We start from the raw sequence: 20,317 nt of genomic DNA, 5'->3' as shown, positions 1-20,317 counted from the left end.
CCCTGTAGAGAGTATAGAGCTGGTCCAGTGTTCCACGGCCTGGACGAAAACCGCACTGTTCCTCCTGAATCCGAGGTTCCACTATCGGCCGTATTCTCCTCTCCAGTACCCTGGCATAGACTTTCCCAGGGAGGCTGAGAAGTGTGATCCCCCTGTAGTTGGAACACACCCTCCGGTCCCCCTTCTTAAAAAGAGGGACCACCACCCCGGTCTGCCATCCCAGAGGCACTGTCCCCGACCGCCACGCGATGCTGCAGAGGCGTGTCAACCAAGACATTATATTATATTATATTATATTATATTATATCATATTAAATTATTTAAAAACAAACAGAATTTATTTATAACAAATAATTTATTGTTTGAGTCTGGCATGCAGCACCCCATTTGCCTCTCTTTCACCCAACATTCAATTTACCATAATTTTTTTAATAAAGCAAAAAAAAAAAAAATTGTCTATAGAGATTCTAACTGTTGTTGATTGTATTCCAACAGATTCCTCCAGTGATGACGCCGAGAAGAGCTCTGTTCTGCAGACACATAGCCTGAGAGAGTTTGAACAGGTAGGTGCTTGCTTTCCTTTCCCCGAAATTAGCTTTTGCATGCAACTGCAAGCCTGTGAAAGCCATTTGTCAGGCCTCTGAGTGGCTACCTCTGTGTTGAGGACGTTAATCTCTGGTGTTTGCCTGCAGATGAGGTGATCCAGTGAACTAGTTGGAGAGCTTACTTAAAACGCAGATATACTTTGTTTTCTTGAATAAACAGAACCACCCTCTAGTTGCACAGCAAATCGTTCCTTGTACCAGTTCTGACATGTTAATACGCCATCAAGCTGTCCTAGTTCATTCTGGGAATGCCAGATTGTGAACAACATCACTATTGACATGTTCTTTCAGCTCGTTGTCCTTTCTAATCACATTTACCCATGCTGTTGTCCAGTAAACACAATGGAATCCATCAAGATTCCCAAGAACTACGTGTCCACACGTACAGCCGAGTAAACTTACATATGTTTTTTGTAGTGTTCTTTTTTATTTTTATGTGATTTCCATAAAACACACTTTGGAGCAGAGCAGAATCTGGAATGCTTGCTGTACACACACTGCTGTGGTCTATCTGTTTGCAAAATGCTTTCTGGGAAATGAGCCAGCCTATTATGGCGGTGATATAACTTCAGCCTTGCTACCTTCATTTACGAGAGGCCTCTGTGAGATACTGCAGTTGTTTTTTTCTTTGGAAAAGTTCAGGAGAGTTTTATGAAAAACATTAAATAAAGACACAAAACAAAAAGATGACAGACCACTGATTAGAATATCATAACGCATATCAGTATTCCATAACAAAAATGCTTGATAAAAATCAAAGTGGTATTTGAGCTATTGTATTCTAACCCTTTTAATTCAGATCGGAGTTACTCCGATTTATCCGCAGTTTAATTTTCATACATTTGCATGTACTGCTTTATAGAGAAGAAATCTCATCTCATGCTCCTTAAAAATATTGTAGTTAAAACTTGCCTTTATAGTGTTTTTCAGGGATGGGATTTTTTTTGTTGCATTTTATAATCTATAGTGTAATGTTTTTATATAACATATTATACAGTTTACAGTATATTTAAAAATGTTTTAATATTTTATGTAAATTGAAAAAAATAAAAAAATAAAAAAACATATATATAGCCTATATATGTGTATATATATATATATATATATATATATATATATATACAGTGCTGGTCAGAAATATTTGCCCCCTTGGTAAATATGATCAAAGATGGCTGTAAAAAAAAAATCTGCATTGTTTATCCTTTTGTTATTTTATTTAAAAAAATGCAAAAATCTAACCTTTTATTGAAGTGAAATAATTGAAAGTGGAGGGAAAATCACATTATGAAATATTTTTTTTTCTCCAAAACAGATTGGAACAATTATTTGCATCGAACTACAGTGTTCACCTTATCATGCAGCCACTGACAAAAGGCATAGCATCAAAGATCTTGAGATTTTAAGAATCGAAAAAACAAAGGATAAATGAATATTGGGTTTAATCTGAAAAAAAAAATATATATATATATATATATATATATATATATTTTTTTTTTCAGATTAAACCCAATATTCATTTATCCTTTGTTTTTTCGATTCTTAAAATCTCAAGATCTTTGATGCTATGCCTTTTGTCAGTGGCTGCATGATAAGGTGAACACTGTAGTTCGATTTATGAAGAAATGGCTAGTTTTAGTGGATTAAAAACATATGGCACAAGCAGCGTCTGATTCTTGTAATGAATTGCTCAAACTGATGAACCATTTGAATCCGTCTCTGAAATACTACCCTAAAAGAAAAATGGACATTAATGCAGAAATATACTCAAATGAATCAGAATCGAATCTAATAGAATCAGGTTATCTGTATCGATTCGATACCTAATTGTTTTTGCTAATCGGTGGTGCATTTTTGCTAATGTTGTCTACAGTGTGGTGCATATGTGCATTTGAATCATCTTTTTTGTATTGTGCCTTTGTGTTAGTGTCTACGTGAGAGATTTAAACGAATAGCAGTGATCTATTCTCCATGAATGAAACATTTGTTCTATTAAACAAAGTAGGCCTCTAGCCTAAATTCCTGTCAGTTGAAAGAGCCAATCATTTCCAAACTTGCATGAAATATGAATCTGCCAAAATATCAGTTTTAGCTGTCAAACAACTCGGTGGGGTGTGATTGGAAGGTTGAAGAGTTGAAAGTAGGAAAAAATCAAAACACACTTCTTCAAAAAGGAATTTTTTGCTGTATTTAAGAAATTGAAAACATATGGTTGCCTGTTGTTCGTACCAACCACAAAGGCAATTTAAATTAATATGATAAGATTGTTTGCGCGCTATTACAACCTCAGGACAAATTACAATTGCTAATCTGTTATTTTGCCCTTATTTTGAAGACTTCACAGAAATGTGGAGATTTTTGACAGGCTCTGATCACATGTGGCCCGCTCTCTGTGTACCTTTCAGCAAGTAGTCGACAAAATCCAGAAAGCCTCAGACAACGAGAGCCGGTTCTGTCTATCTGGGAGCTTCTGAGCTCTGTGTAGCACTCCCTTCATGTAGTTTTTCATTTGTATAGAAAATAGGTCAACATTTTCTGCATGAAGAGCAACACATGCCTTGAAGCATTCATTATTTTTTGCTCCTCGTGTCTGATTCATGTCACAAAGGCAATTCTCACTGAAACAAGCCCGGCACAGGGAATACACAAAAATATGGAAAAGAATATTATAATCTGAGGCGCGTGGTGTATATTCAAGTGCGTTTTTGGCTTTGTAGGGAATCGATCAGTATTATTCCCCTCTATGCTGGATATCATAAACTGATGAATGGGTATAACGGCTAACATGTGGCCTTTCTCTCCCAATCTGTCCATATGAAAAGCTTTTTTTTTTTCTTCTCTCATCTCACTCAAATTCATCTGGATTGTTGGGTTATTATTCTCTGACATGAGAGTGATACTTGATACAGTCAGTCTAAATTGCTTTCATTTCCAATATGAAGGCTATATAGAACCTCCTGGGAGAAGGAGGCGGGTGTAAATGTTTAAGATTAAGATTGTGGGAGATTTTTTGGTTCGATTTTGGCCTGTGGAAAACACATGTAGCTTCATAAGTGTCTTGCGCTGCCCTCTACTGGTTTGTTTCACAAAATCAGTATATTTTATCCACCCCTTGATCCCATTTCCTTTTCTCTCCCCCCCCCCACACTCTCACTGATCAGCACCATAAAGCATACAGTGAGAGAACTGAGGCCAGACGGCTTAATTCAAGCCAGATCTTTGTAGTAAATCAGTGGTCCGCATCAGAGGGACAGAGCCATCATCCTGAGTAAATTATGGAGACAGTCATGGTTGATGATGATAATGTAGTATAGGATCTAATCTGCACCATGTCTGTCTACAGAATAGATGCACCGTGTTACTTTACTAAGGGTTTTCCTCCGTATTATTCGCTGCATCCTTATAGATCACCCCTATATGTTGTGAATTCGGTTACATTGTGAAGTATAGGAAAAGACTGCAGTAGCCACTATAGATGAAATGCAAGGAAGAAATTGGGGATATTGGAGTTATAAGTAGGGTTGTCAAAAGTACCGGTAGTTCAATACTAAGCTCATAATAAACTCGCACTTTCTGCTCAAACAGCCATTCAGTTTTTTGTATTCACTATGGGGTTTTTTCTTACTTATTAAGATGATGACAGTTTGTTTTTATTTTCAACCAGTTTTTGAAATGTACTTCAGTACTGTGATAAAAGACTCAGCCATTATCATAATGTGAAAATTTAAAACCGTCACATGCTATTTAAGTTCCTTAAAAAAAGATAAAGCAATATTTACTTAATGTGCGTCTTTGATATGTTGATGAAATACACCTACACCGAATTGAGAAATGTGAATCAATGTTTATTTATTTGAGAAATACCTGAAGGCTACACACAATTATTTCATTTGCTAATATTTATATTAATATTTTCCTTCTTTTGTTAAAAAAAATGTGTTGATGTTTTGACAAGCCTGATCTGCAGTAAAAAGTCTGAGACCACATTGAAAATAGAGGATGCAAAATCTAATTTAAAGGTGAAAGCAAACTGATTTTTTTTTAATTTTGCATAATATAAAGCAAACATTATGATGTAAAATGAATAGGAAATATTTCAGATTTTACATAGTATAATTTACTTTATAAAGTAATTTTCCTATTCAACATTTAATTTTCTAAAATTGTTTTGCTAATATAATTTGTAATGAAAAGATTGTATTAAATTAGAAAAATGCATTTTCACAAGTGATCTAATTTTTTTGGATCCCATTGTATGTTTGAAGCAGCCTTGTTCTGGCTTCAGATTTCAAACCTTCTGCTGTGAAATCATTGCAATTTCAAGATCTATTCACAGACGTTCACAGATTGAGCATTGTGTATATTTTTCTGAGAAAGTGTGTGTCACAGTATCTGTGTTCCTTAGGTAAATTAGTGTATGTGAGTCATTTTGAATTCGTAAGCCATCCCTGTCTCCATTTCAGTATTTTTATTATTCCTTGAGGCCATGTGGGACCAATTACAAACAAAATATGCAGGGAGGGGCAAAAGCCATATTTTTATGAATTGCTTCAGCACTTAGTGGCAGACCTAATACCGCAATTATTGTACAATAAAGCAAAGATATTAACTGAGGTCAAAGAACCAGCAAACCAAACTATACTCTGTAAATCTTGACAGTCGCCGGCCAAATTGCATGGCAGAGCTGGATTAAAAAATGGAGAAACTTTCAAATTTACAGATTTAATGAGACCTCAGATGATAAATGAGCTGCGGTCGGATTCCTGAATGACAGAAAGATCGGCCGGGTCTTTTTTCCCTATTCAAAAAAGCGCTTAAATCATGAAGCAAACTGTTCTTAATTAAATGTAACCTGTTTTTTTTGTGTATGCCAGCACTCATATATCAATGTAGTGAGTCACTGTGTAAATAGGAGCGAGTGCTTTAGACCAGGGCTGTGACACAGAACTCTACTCTGACCCACTGACTCTACAAAGCAAAAGGGCTTTTAAGCGAAGAAAAGCATTGTATACGCATTTGTTTTTCATTTAACTTCTGTCTTACTATATGTATCCAGTATACAGCAATCACAAGGAAAATTTGAATTATGTGGATTGAGCTGAACGATCGTTAAAAGATTGTGATCACGATTCAAACTCTCACGTGATTTTATTCCTAAATGACAACAATTCAGCAATCGCCTTTTCAAAGATTGTATCAGTTGCATCGTTACACCAATAGTTTTTGTCAAGTGACTGTTAATAAAATGTGAATCATTCAAGAGAGTCATTCAAAAAGACTGATTCATCCAGCAATGAAACAAGTCATTTTGAGTGAGTCTTTGAATTATTAACTCAAACCGATATTTAATAATGAATAATATAAAATAATTAATTTATTAATTTATATGTATAGGCCTATAAGCTGTAGCAATTCACATTTTGTCAAATCCTTTAGTAAATTACTTGCTATTTTTTTTAGTTGTCTGTTCAGAATTATGGGAGAGTTGTTATCCTTATATTAAACAAAACAGTTGTTATTCTCAGTTTATCCAGAATCGTGCAGCTCTAGCGGACAGTCTATAGTCATGTATTCATTCTCAGGGATTTTTTTTTTTTTTAATGATTGCTTTGTTCACTACTACAGAAAATGTGTAATACATTATTTTTTGAGCCAATTATTCTGTAATCAATCTTTAATAATATGAAAATATTTGTATATATATTTATTATATTATAATTATATATTAATTAATGTTAATATATAATTATATAATAGCTGATTTGGGTGGAGCAGAATTTGGAGCTCTTTTTTAATATAAATGTTTAATCCGTTTCTTCTCCAGATGTTTTGCTGTTGGGTTTATCAAACAGCTCTGTTTTGTTCCAGTGTTTGGTGGTTTTCCCCTTCATTCCATCTTCTGTTTCCTTGGCCCACTCAGGTTTTGCAGTTTATGCAGTGACATTTTCTGACGTCTTGCCAGTACTCAAATGTTCTTTAGTTTCTCTGTCTGCGCTGTGCTTGTGCACTGGCGTGGTAGTTTGGAATGGTAATAATACTAATTTCACCGGGGGCACTCTTTCCTGGGGGAAACTTAAAGGCTGTGAGATCATATTTTGAGATCCCAGTCCAGTTTTGACATCAAACGCACAGGCCTGCATGTTCTCAGGCGAGGCCGTAATCCGATTTTTGAAAATATACCTAACGTCTGCTTTAATGAGCTAACTCGAGTGCCTCATACCCCCTGTTGAAAATATTCGAACTGCCTATGAAATACAAAAAATGAACCATAAAACCCTTGTTAAAGCACTCAGAGCTCAGGGGATGATACTGTGCGGTGGACTGTGCGGCTGTTATGTGTTCTGGCTGGTTCTGTAGAAACGGTGAGCCACGATAGGCCCAGGAGGAAGGAATAGCGGTGTTTGTAAATACCTCTCCAATTATCGGTAATACGCCACTAATAGGAACCAGATGAGCGTTTATTTAATTTGTCAGGAAGGTAAAATTAAGAAGAGCAAGACTCAAGAGTCATGGAGCTGCGTTGAGGCTCTTGCGCCCGTGTGTTTGTGTTATTCTTGTTGATTTTTTAAGGCCATAATCAAACATTTAACTGGTAAGGAATCAGCCAGGAGTCGACTTACACTAATTGGATTTTAGACTATTTTTCCACATCTCGTAAATAAAGCACACAACTGAGACAGATTAAATCAGATTCAGATTTTTTTTTATTTCTGAAAGAAGGAAAAAATTACTTATGGTTTAAACTACCATTTAGATGCATGTAGACTGTCTAATATCATGTTGTTGTTTTTTGGAACTTATTTCCTAATAATCACTTTCATATATATTTGCACAGCACCACTTTTGGGTATTGGCTACCGACCATGAAAGTTTAGATGCGTAACAACTTCTTATAAACATGGAGACCCAGTGTGAGAGATTCTCTCAATACTATCATAGCAAGTAGGCAATACAATATTGCATCGCACAACCCAGGTTGAAAAAGCCTCGTACTTGTGTGGCAAAAGCCAGAAGCTTTTGGCTGAATGTGTTGACCACAGATTCTTATATAAGATTGAAAAAGGGAAGCATTCAGATGGGATTCAGATGGTCTGTTGTTCATTTGAGTACTCAGTGTTTGACAGTAGTGCTCTCAAACCTCACTCTGTAATTATATATAATGATAAATGGCAAGTATAACTGACATATGTCAGGCAGCATTATGCTGTGTGCATATTATGTATTTTTCAGTATCTCTCTTACATTTGTGTACACGTATACAATGAGCATGTTGAGCACCCCTGAGGTCTTTCCACAGCAGCCTGTTCTTTTTATAAATTCTTTGTGGTCAAGAAATAGTAGCTAGTAGTACATTAACTTAAAGTGCCCTAGCTCTGTGATTGTATATTGCTATTCAACCATATATAAATGGACAGCAGCGTACTGGTACAAACACAAACCCATGTTTTTGTTAGTGTCTTGAATGAATGCTTATACTCCATTTGTAATTAGGGGGATGTCTAGAAGTGAAATGAAATCGTAAGCACCGTGTAGCTGCTTTCAGTTAAACTTTGATTATAATCTCGTAATTTAATCGAATTAGATTGAAATAAATTAGAATGAAGATGAACTGTATTCATTTCTTTTTGAAAGCCAGGAATCTCTTAGTTGCAGTTTTTAAAAGTCAGCTGCTAAAAGCTCAAAACGGACTGCTATAAAGGACACATTCGTTCAAACCGCAGATATCCCTGTTGTCTATATTTCAAAGGCCTGTGATTTCTCTTTTCAGTCAGTGAATCCACACGGATAGATCCTGGAAGACTGCAGTGACCTGTGGAGGTCTGGTTGTTGGCTTGGTTGGACCTTTTTTTTTTTTTTTTTTTCCTGTGCTCTGGTTTTAAAGAATGACTGCTCTCTTTGTTTCTGAGATTTGTTTAATTCGAAGCAATTTTCCGAATCATGTTAAGCAGAAATAGACAAAAAGAGTTTGAGGGGAAATTCTGTTGCACGTCACACATGGACAATAGCATCCAATGCAAAAGTCCATGACAATTGGCAGCGGGTTTCAGAGCTGGTTGAACTTGATCCCATAATTCAGTCTTACCATAAACACACTGAATTAAAGGCAGATTTAGTCTTTGAAGTGTGACTGAAAAACCAGTGTTTTATTTTGCTTCTTCCAAACAGAATTCAGTCTGTAACATGAAATGCTCACGCAGAGGAGGTCTCATTCGCTGTGTTTATGGTTTGCTCTGGGAAAATGCCTTGCTGGACAGCTTATGGCACAGTAGTCAATCTCAGTCACTTTTTGTTGTACTTGATTTAGGAAGGCTAGTGTGATCACAGTGACTTGATTTGTTTTACAGTGACTTTTATGTGTACATAAACATAAGTGATTATTCTTTCACTAAGTGATTTCTCATTTGAGATCAGATACTTCTGTTAGACATAAGAAGCTGATTGCTCATTTAACATTCTGTTAGAAATGGCAAAATCTTGTTGATGTAGCAAATCCATTCAGTGACGTGAAGCTCTCAGTAAAACAGCTTTGTGTAGAAACGTGCAGTGCAATTTGTTTTTCATTGCTTACATTCAGTTCTTTTGGTGCATCAAGACATGTTTTTTTTGTATTTGAATTAATAATATGAAATATTAAAACCTAGGAAGGAAATATTAATTGTTTTTTAAAGAAGTCTCTAATACTCACCAAGGCTTCATTTATTTAAAAAAAAAATGCAGTAAAAATAGAGGTATTGTGAAATATTATTACAATTTAAAATAACTGTTTTCTATATTAATACATTTAAAAAAGTTATTTATTCTTGTGATGGCAAAGCAACATTTTCACCAGCCAGTCTTTAGTGTCACATGATTCTGCGGAAATCATTTTAATATGCTGATTTGTTGCTCAAGAAACATTTCATATTATTATTATCAATGTTGAAAACGGTTGAACTGCGTAATTTTTGGGTGGGGAATCTTTTTTTTTTTCAGGAAAATAAATCATGAATAGATAGTTTAAAAGAAATTTATTTGAATTAGAAATGTTTTGGAACATTATAAACATTTTTATAAAAATATTTATTTAAAAATATATATTAACCCCAAAACTTTTGAATGCTAGTTTACAGTCTAGAGAAAATAAATAAAATAACAAAAAACCCACAATAAATCTAATTGTAAAAAGACCAATCAACAAACATAAAGTAACAAAATAAACAGGGAAAAAATAATAAAGAATAAGGAAAAAGATTATATAAAAAAAGAAAGATTACATTACTTGAATTTGAAAAGCTTTAGAAGTTTTACAATTTTCTCAGGTCTAGGGTTCAACGTTTTCATATTTAAAATGCTTTTAATATCTGACCTTTACTGATTCAACTGCACCTACCAGGTCAAATGCACCTTCTGAACATTTACCAGCACCCACTGCTTTTTTCCATTCCTGTATATCCACTAGGGATATTGTTGAGGTCACTTCCTCTCCTGGCAGAAACTTCACACCTCTGAATGTGTTTAGAAAGATGACACAAGAGATGGAAAGAGGGAGCATTAAGAGCGAGAGATGCCAGGCGTTAGATCTTCTGCCAGTGCAGTAACACCTTGGCACAACTTTCCCCTTTCATTTTCTCTCTCTTTCTCTCATATACATTTTCTCTGCTAGGAATGGAGAGAATATGACCAATAGAACGCCATCAATGCCTGCTGCTTTACAGTAGGCCTAATTTTAAAGTATGTTATTACATTTGGTTTATAATCACTTATCATAAGATTAGGAAAGGTGATGAAGTATTAACCCAATGTTGAGTATGTTTCAAGCTAGCAAAAGTGCCTTGGTGTTTCTCAGACATTAAACATAAACATGAGGGCTAAATGTCCTGAAAAAACCAGAGACTCACTTGGCTCAGCATGATAAAGCATGTTTTCTCTAACAGGCTTTACATTGTTGACGGTGGAGCTAAACCTTTCTTTAAAACTCGGATTAATGTCCTTCCTCTAATTACCGAAAACAGATGTGGAAATAATGAATCGGTTGCGATCAGAGAGTAACGTGCGCTGCAATCGAAGAGATGTATGATGTATTTCCTGAGTCATAGCGAAGAGGCTTAGCATTAATTGGAATTTAGTGGGGGGAAAAAATAAAATTTTATCGTGTAAATAAATACAAAAAGATGTAAATTAACAGACAAAATGGGAGAATAAGTCATCGCTTGAAGTTTGATCATTTTGCAGTCGTTGTTGTGAACCGAAGCCCGGAGTCTCAGCGGGAGTATCGGTCTGCTGAGTGGATGCGAGCTCAACGACGAGAGCCATCCGTCACACTCCATGCCCAGGGACGTCCACATTCGCCTGGGTAAAATATCACAACCCTGCAAGGGCCGGGGAACACCGACAGGAGCATCAGATCTTTGGCCAACAAGGCTCTGGTCTGGTATTCAGTGTCAAGCTGAAAAGTAATCTCACTGTTAAAATGTATGGCTTGGATGTGTAAATGGCACCAAGATGTGATGTTCTCTCTTCATTTCCTTTAGAAGTTACTGCAAAGAATCCAGCTGAAAACTAACTGAGCTGTTGCAGTGTTTTTGGTTGTTTTTTTTGCAATATACGTACACTACCATTCAAAAGCTTGAAGTAAAAAAAGTTAATACTTTTATTCAGCAAGGATGCATTAAATTAATCAAAAGTGACAGTGAAGGCAATTATAATGTTAAAAAAGATTTCTATTTAAAAATATTGCTGATCTTTTGATCTTTCTATTCATCAAAAAATCCTTTATGTCCTTTAAATCCTTTAGTTTTCACTAAAATATGAAGCAGGCCTGTTTTCTATGTTCATAATAATAAGAAATGTTTCTTGAGCACCAAATCAGCGTATTGAAATAATTTCTAAAGAACAATGTGACACTGAAGACTGGAGTGATGATGCTGAAAATTCAGCTTTGCCATCACAAGGATAAATTACATTTTAAAATATTAAAATGTATTGTAAAAAAAGTTATAGTTTTCACAATATTACCATTTTACTGTAGTTTTTGAAAATAGTGTGTGTAACATTTTTGTTTTGTGGCTCTCCCTCTGTTGACACCTTTATGTAATTTTACCTTTACACTGGGCATCATTTATCCCATTAGCTCCTTCTCTGTTAGCCAGCAGGGTGACTTTATCTCATAAACAATCCAACCAATGAACTGTTAAAGCCAATACGAGGGATCTTGACTTTTTCCACAAAAATGTAGTCACCACTGTGGAGGGCGAGGGGTAGTGGTTCAGATACAGAACCTACTTTCTGTACTGCAGTGTGTTTCTCATATGTGTGCCTGGTGTATGGCTTTCGTGTTTGTCTGCGAGTGCTTGTGCTTGCGTGTTAGGCTCAGTTCGGCTGGCATAGTCTGTGGAAAAGCTCTCCCCTCACCTCAGTATGATGCTGGCAAACAGGCAGAGGCTCCAATGTACGAGCACCATCCCGTGCCATCGCATATGGAAATTATTTACCAGGCAGTGAGAGAGGACGAGGGGGAGATTGTGAATGGAAAAAAGAGAAGTTGCATAGGGGAATTGAAAAAGGGTTTCAAAGAGTTCACCAAAAAACTACAAAATCTGTCATCGTTTAATCATCCTCGTGTAATTTCAAACCCATTAAACTCAAAATAAGCACCATAAAAGTGATGACTTGTGCAATATTATGTCCTCTGAAGCCATATAATAGCTTTATGTAAGATGATTGCCATTTTTGTCCAGTCAATGAATAACAAATTGGACCCGGTGTTTATATATTGTACAATTTTATTATATTGTATAATTTTGTTTTGTTTTACTATAATAACCCTGATTTGACCCCACTGACTTATATTGTTTATTCATAGTATATTTTTCAAAACATCTTCTTTTGTGTTCCACAGAAGAAAGTAGGGGAAATTATGACATAATTTTCATTTTTGGTTGAACTACCCCTTTAAGACGGATTATTTGAAATTTTGGGATCGAAATTTGTATTTATGCATCTGTAATCGAGAGGAATTGTTTTAGATTTAGGTTCATGAAACAGTAGCTTAGGTTCAAGCTCAAAGAGAGGATCCCATCCGCCTCCCTTCCATCTATCTTTTCTGTCTCCATGGCAACAAGAAGGATGTCCTGTGAAATTGGCTCAGGAATCTGGGTCTCTGTAATAAGGCTGAAAATACATGAAAATGCCACAACAAACAGTTGCTGAACTCATCAGTCAAAGATGTAAGGTGACTCAGTGCGATCATCACTTAAGACGATACAACGGTTGTGTACAGCGGAGTGGCCGTGACTGTTGATTTTCTGCTTGATTTATATCTGTGTTAAATAGAGCGCAGGCTTTGAGCTCTCAACCCTTAGGCTTAGCCTGTCAGACTGAGTTTCACACAAATACATCAGCCATGTGCTTCGGTCATCATAATTGCAAGATTCAAATAAACATAGAAATGGTCCAAAATAATTGACGTCTTTATTGGACTGTAAAATTGTAGTTAAAATAATTTGTTCTGGATTTAATTTGTATCAGATGAGAGACGTTGCAGGCCTTCAGCATGTTTATAGCACATCAGGCTGTTTAATGTTTTTTTATAGCATTATCTAAAGGCATTTCCCCATTGAGCTTCAAGACTACATTTGCCAATGTGTACTTGCTGCCACAGTCTCATTTATCATTTAATAACTGAAATATTTCACTACATGAAGGGTGTCAAATTTAGTTTGGTGCATTTTATGCTTTGTTTTTGTGTGTGTACTTGTATATGCCATATTGATCCAGAGAAAAAGGTCATTTCTCAGCAGTTGCTCATTCATAGCTCAGAGAATTGGAGTGTATAAAATTGTGCATACTCATTTTTCTTTTTTTTCACTTTTAGATTACATTTGCCAGCACTCACTTGAAGTTCATATTTAAAAAAAACAACAACTTAAAATCTTTGGTGTTTAATTTAGTGTTGGGAGAAGACTCTCAGCAATAAAGTACAACAGTAACATTGTGAAAAATGATCAATTAAAAGAAAAAACCTTTTTCTATTTTAATATGTAATGTAATTTAAAGGTGCAGTGTGTATTTTTTAGCGACATCTAGCAGTTCGGTTGCGAGTTGCACTAAGGGCTCACCCCTCCCTTTCAAAGAAGCTACGGTGGCTAAAACGGGACAAACATATCGTCGTCTGAGAAAGCAGAGAATAGCCAGAGTAAGCCAAGAGTGTGTAACATTGTCACTGTTTCTGTACCACAGTCCATTATAAACCACATCATGGATAAAGTTTACAAAGCCATAGTCAGGTGAGGATCAAGGGTCTTAATATATAATATAATAATAGTAATCAGCTGATTGTCTCACAAACATAACCAGCACATTTCTCCCCACATAGCAAACCCATAATACAGCGAGGGAGAAGAACCACATGAAACTATGCAATTATATATTTTTTCTAACAGGGTAGTAAAAGTTTAGCTGGCTAATATGAGCTGTTACTGTGGCTGAGCTGGTTAAAGCGTAAAGCCTTGTTTATACGAGCCCAAAGGTGCGCGCGGTAAACATGACATGATTGTAACAGTACGCGCGCCTCCGCATCCCCTAGACACCATTTACTACACACAATAGGCTTTTTTTCCTCTGATTTTGAAAACTCTTCGCGATCGACTTATAATGCTTCCAAGATCGACTTGTCGACCGCGATCGACGGGTTGGTGATTCCTGTAACGTTACTGTTTTACGGTCAATGAAAAGAGTACTAATCAGCTGTCTCACGAATGTAACCAGCACATTTATCCCCACATAGCAAAGCCATAACACAGCGAGGGAGAAGAACTAAGTTACATGAAACAATCCAACTACATATTTTACACCACTGACAAGGGAAAAGTCACTACTCACGGTGTCTATGGCTGGCTTCTAGCTTTCTGCGGCTTCTCTTTCAAGGTAGTGAGGAAACGCGCTCTGTAGCGCTGTGTGTTCGCTGTCGGCTACGGTGGAAACATGACGACACAATATGTCGACGTTCATAGAAGGGGGTGCCCGCGGTTATGCAGATATAAATGTCTCATTCTAAGGTAATTAAAACATTACGGTTTATTAAGTAAGTTCTTTATACACCACTGAAAACATAGTTATGGATGTCATATGGCATTTCAGTTAATAGATACTCAAACTTTTTACACATTGCAACTTTAAATGTAATTCATTCCTGTGATGCAAAGCTGGATTTTCAGCATCATTACTCAGTCTTCAGTGTCTAATGATCCTACAGAAATCATTTTAATATGCTCATTCCATAAAAAAAATATTCTCATCAATGTTGAAAATAGTTGTGCTGCTTAATATTTTTAGTTAAAACCTTGATACATATGTTTCAGGACATATACAGTACAAAAAGAAAAATGAGAGATGTGCTTATCATTTGCTGTGTATGTTCGTGTCTTTTGGCACCATTTGTCGTCAATTGCATTACGTTACATTCATAATATATTTGTTAGTGAGTATTCCACAAAACCTGCTGCATACTGATAAGACGTGAGAAGTGAAGCAGCAGTTGGGACTCAGCAAGCAAGTATCTCTGACACAGGGCGCCATGGCAACATTAACCGTCTACAGTAAATGCAAATGAGGGAGACACAGAGCTGATCATGAATACATTCCTGCACAGAAACAAGAGCAACCCTGGCTTCAGTAATTAGGTCTGCTTCATTGCAAACTGCATTTTATATAGCTGTTCTTTTGTTTTTTTAAGAGATTGTAATCATAGTAAGATGAATTTGATTAATAAGGCTTGGATTTAAATGTACTCTGTGTCTGGAAAATATCACACTACTATTATAGGACCTGCTGACTGAGTTTCTGTGTTTGTTGCTCATTGTCTTTATACACAGTTATTAGTATGATAAATGACTCCTAGTAATGATTGATATATGCTTTCATTCCTAATTTATAACCAAAAGTCCATATCACTTGTACAGTTTGTCATCTGGCATTACTTTTATGGCAGACAAATCCCTTCATTTGCATTTTTTCAGCATGTGTAATCCTTTAAACGACTGTTTCAAAGCCAGTTCCCATTAGCTGGCTCATAATATCAAAGCTCAAGCACTCAATAAGAGTCAGTCAGTCAGCTGTGACAGTGAATATAGACTGCATGCGTATATACCTCAGTACGGCACACAGAAGCTCACTGTCTTTGGCCTCCTTGTTTCAGACCTCTGCCCCGTCAGACAACGACAGAAAGACAGAGTCCAGACGCCGATGTGTCTCTTTACAAACATGTCAAACCTCCAATTTTCCGCCCACAATGGAAAACCTCCTGTAGACCTGTAGAACTCAAGTTCCCTCGCTGACAGACTGAGCAACGCAATCACCCTCGTGACGGGCCACAGATAGCCAGCGCTAGGGAAATAACCATGAAAGAACAGTATTGCACTTATGTAATCCAGTCTCAGTGCCTTTAACAAAGTCGCATGCATTTGATGGTAAGACTGATTCCAGATTGAAATAAATAGGGTTTTGCTTAAATTTAAAGTGCCCGAGGTGACATTCCTACAAGATGAGCCCCTTATGAGTATTTAGGGGTCTCCAGTTATCATTCCCAGTTGTCCTAGACTTTGAAGTTTAGTCCGCCGAGCTTTTTTTGCATATGAAATTTCTCTTTGCAACGAAATCAATCATGTTCAATTTCATTTGAAGCTTGAATTGTGAACCCGGTCACACTTTAGATTAGGGTTCAATTCTCACTATTAACTAATTATTAACTATGTCTTTTGCCTCAATAAACTCCTAATTACTGCAAATTAATAGTTGGGTAGTTGTTAAGTTTATGTATTGGGTAGGATAAGGGTATGTAGAATAAGTTCATGCAGAATAAGGCATTAATATGTGCTTATAAGTACTAATAAACAGCCAATATCCTAGTAATATGCATGCTAATAATAAGCAACTAGTTAATAGTAAGAATTGGACCCTAAACTAAAGTGTTAGCATGAATCCTAGCAACAGAAAGTAGAAGCTCCCACCAGGGATATTAATAGCATTTACAGTATTTGTTTTTGTGTTTGTAAGCCTTTGTGAAGTGATTTTATTGGGAAATGGTGAATCTGTCTCCACATAAGTGTTTGGCTTGTTGATGTATATGTAATTGGTTGTGGTTCGTGGAGGTTGTCGCTAGTATGAAGGAGGGATCCAGTCCAGAATTCCTTAGTGACAGCTGGTACAGGATACCTCCTGAAAATAACCCTGAAAAGTACTGACTCTTTTTAGAGTTTAGAGCCATACTGCCCTCCAATGGTTATACTCTGTGACAAATAAACATAAATGAAAGTATTTACATGTAAATAAATCTTTCAGTGGGTCATTCTAAATACATGTATATAGGATAAATTATTTATCTTATAATTTTAAAATTTTTGGGGTCTGTTAGATCTTTTTATGTTTTTGAAAGAAATAGTGTAAATCATATTAATTAGTTTTCTTTTGTCAATGTTTTAAATGATATTAAAGTGTTATCTGGAAGAACATTTATAAAAATATTACTTTACTTAACTGAATAGTGGTAATTATATTGGTAATTTTTAAATACTCTCTTTCTCACCGATATGGAAGTTCAATAATGAAAAACTATTAATACATGAAGAAACATTCCAGATGTTCATACTCCAGAAAACAATTTTTTATGTGTTGAAGTGGTCCTATTATTATTTTTTTTAGTGTGTATTGTTGCTGTTTGAGCATGAAAATGTTCTGCAAAGTTAGGAAGTCCACTCCAAAGGGAGTTATTATTATTATTATTATCAGTATGTTTTTTATGTCATGAATTATAGTATAGTATAGTATCAATGCACTGTTTCTGACCTCCCTGAAACACCTCTGTTGTAGTCTTGAGTTTTCTTCCGGGAATGTAAACGTCAAAATATCAAGGCATACGCAAAAAATGGCCGAGGCCTGGTTAAGTTGCCTTAGTTGTCTGTTGAAACGCGCTGTTATGGTAAAGGGAGAGACATTTCTGAAACGCGCTCAAGGCGGTTGACTAATAAAAACACACTGGTCTAGCTGACCAATCAGATCACATTGTGCTTTTTTAAAAAGTCAGGCATGAAAACCTATTCTAGTAGACCCCAAAAACAAAACAAGTCTGTTTTACATATTGTTGAGATAAATCTTTGTGGTGTGCTTGATAGCTGGATATAGTCGACTGACACCATACACACAGTCTCACGGTAAACATTTTTGAGTGAGACTTGGGTAACAGATTTAGTAATAGTAAATATCAGATAAAGGATGGCGGTTGTAAATCGAATTGAATCTAGTTGTTGAATCGTCCACTTTTGGAATGAGCAGTCTGTGATTTTTAGCACGTAAGCCTCCTATCTCTCTCTTTCTCTCTCGTTCTATTTCATTGTCTGATCACGCATGCCAATGATCCTTAAAGTTAATTCCTTCTGGTGGCTGTTGAAGTAAAAAAAGATCCTCATAATCACCCCTCCTTCTTTGCGGGGGAAGGGGGGTTTAGACCCCTTTGAGAAGGAGGACCCTCAGTGTGTCACTTACAGTTCATGTTGATGTTGTCCTAGGTTTAGAAAACCTACTACATCTAAGTTGGCTTGTTTTAGAAATCTTCATTCGCATTTAACGCGAGCGTGTGATTTAGGCAGTATGGCACAGGTATGAGGGGTCTGTGAACCCCTACGTGAAGGAAGCGATCATGTTTAACGGCTACCGTACTATTTCACAGCACCTCAATGACCTGAAGAAGGAGAACTTCAGCCTGAAGCTTCGCATCTACTTCCTGGAGGAGCGTTTCCAGCAGAAATTTGAGGACAGTAGCAGTGAGGATGTCCATCGCAGGGTGAGTGTATCTGGGCTACTCTTAAGGTGTTGACATAACCAAATTCAATTTGACAAGAAAATATGAACCAATTATTAGCCATAAAGGTCCATCATTTGCCTGAATATTGCTAGAAAATGCATATTTTAGCAAATTTTATAATAATAAGAAAAGACAGGGGCAAGTCACAGACTTTATTCCTGTTCATTTTGTGACAACAATGCTATGGGAAGGTCTCCTGCCCTTAAACATTCTATTGTAGTATTTTCATCACAATTTAACAGCAATTGTGCAATTAAGCAATTATGGAATGCAAAACAATTAATGAAACACCAAAAAATGTAACAACAAAATATCAAACCATTGCTCTGGCCAGCAAATATTGCATTTAATTAATAGGAAAAAAGTTGATTACTGATAACACACATGATAACTGTCACTGAATCTGTTGGAGGTGACAATAATCTTTTACGTAAGTAAATTCTAGTACTATCATCTAGTACTTTCATCTAGTACTAGCATTTGTTTTGCTGGCTTGACAAATGCAAAGACCTAAAATAGCCCATAGAGCCGCAGACATATATTAAGTCAAACAGTGGACAACAACTGCAGCCTGGATATGGGGCTCTATTTAAATAAACAGCATTAAAATGGATCAGCAGTCTCCTGCACCTGTCACAAACTGACGATCGGCACGGGGAAAACTGGATTATGGGTAGAGTTGACTGACTGACTCTGGTTGGGTTTGGTTTCCAGGGGGAAGTAAAGGTGACACTTTCTAGCAGCTGTTGTCTATGTACTACTATACCAGTCTGAAACATAGCAAAAGAAGAGTGTATCACTATGGATCACTATGTTTAAACATAGTTTTGTTGCATATAAAGTGACACACAGGTCCAAAGTCTGAGATCACATTGAAAATGTGCGATTAATAAACCAAAACTTCCCTCAACTTGTTATGCTGGTAATTTGTAACACACACACAAATCTCCGACTTTTGGATCCCACTGTATATTTATGCATCACATGTCAGCCTTGTCAGGTCACATATAGGCCCATTATTCCTAAGGTGCATGGTTATAATATTTATGCGTAAAGTATTAATATTGTAATGAAAACCACACCATTATGGTATACATTGCCCAACAATCTTGACTGGAACAATTTGATTCACTTTGATTAATTAGATGAACATGCATTCATGCACAATTGGACTTAAAATAGCATTGCTTAGCTGTTCTGGTAACTGATACTCACAACTAAAGTGTGTGTGTGTAAAGCCAAGGGATGCTGTATTAGTGCCAAAACCAGGCTATTTCTGTGTCTGACCTTTTCAAATGAGCCTGATAAAACAAATATTAGTCCCACTGACCCACATAGGCAGCACAAATCATTAAGAACGACTGATATATGACAGCTCCTGCGTGCTTTCATTCATCAGACACCATTTAACTGGCAAAGCTCTCTGAGGGTTACAACAGGATGTGTATGTATCATTTCAAAAACATATCGATGCACACACAAGTACTAGCAGGAACTGATCTCTTGCCAGCTACACTGAGTATCTGGTGGTGAGAGTTATAAAAGTCTCTGTTGCTGTGGCCTGGTGCATTGTGGGAAGAGGAAAGTAAAGGGGTCAGGTTTGAGTGCTTGTCAGAGAGAGTGAAAGAGCAGGTGGTTGGCGTCTCTTGTTCTATTTTAGGGTGAGACTGCAGCTGCATGTGCAGAGAGCTCACGCAGGCTCTGCAGACTCAGCAGAGAAGATCCATGAAATATTTACAACTTCTTTTTTTTGTATTTTTAATTTAGCATAATGCAGATTAATTTATTCAGACAAAAATATGTTGGTAGAAGCAAATAGTGTTGGAAGCATGAATTTTGAATGGACGGTTTATTAGAGTGAATAATAATTGAACAGGAT

At 36.3% G+C, this 20,317-nt stretch overlaps 1 protein-coding gene across 8 annotated transcripts in view; it reads left to right on the top strand.

Annotated features, from left to right (window-relative positions):
* pde4dip (phosphodiesterase 4D interacting protein) overlaps positions 1-20,317 on the top strand; it is a 76,089-nt gene that overhangs the window by 9,088 nt on the left and 46,684 nt on the right. For all 8 annotated transcript variants that reach the window (XM_077220799.1, XM_077220802.1, XM_077220805.1 and 5 more), the window contains exons 3-4: positions 496-563; positions 18,304-18,417. In XM_077220799.1, coding sequence (XP_077076914.1) covers positions 496-563; positions 18,304-18,417 — 182 coding nt within the window. The remainder of the gene's footprint in view (positions 1-495; positions 564-18,303; positions 18,418-20,317) is intronic.

The sequence above is a fragment of the Siphateles boraxobius genome, unplaced genomic scaffold (assembly GCF_051911475.1).
Source record: "Siphateles boraxobius isolate OS27281-9 unplaced genomic scaffold, OSU_SipBor_1 8, whole genome shotgun sequence".
NCBI lineage: Eukaryota > Metazoa > Chordata > Actinopteri > Cypriniformes > Leuciscidae > Siphateles > Siphateles boraxobius.
The sequence above is the reverse complement of the archived record's forward strand: the minus strand, read 5'-3'. Positions and strand labels throughout refer to the sequence as shown.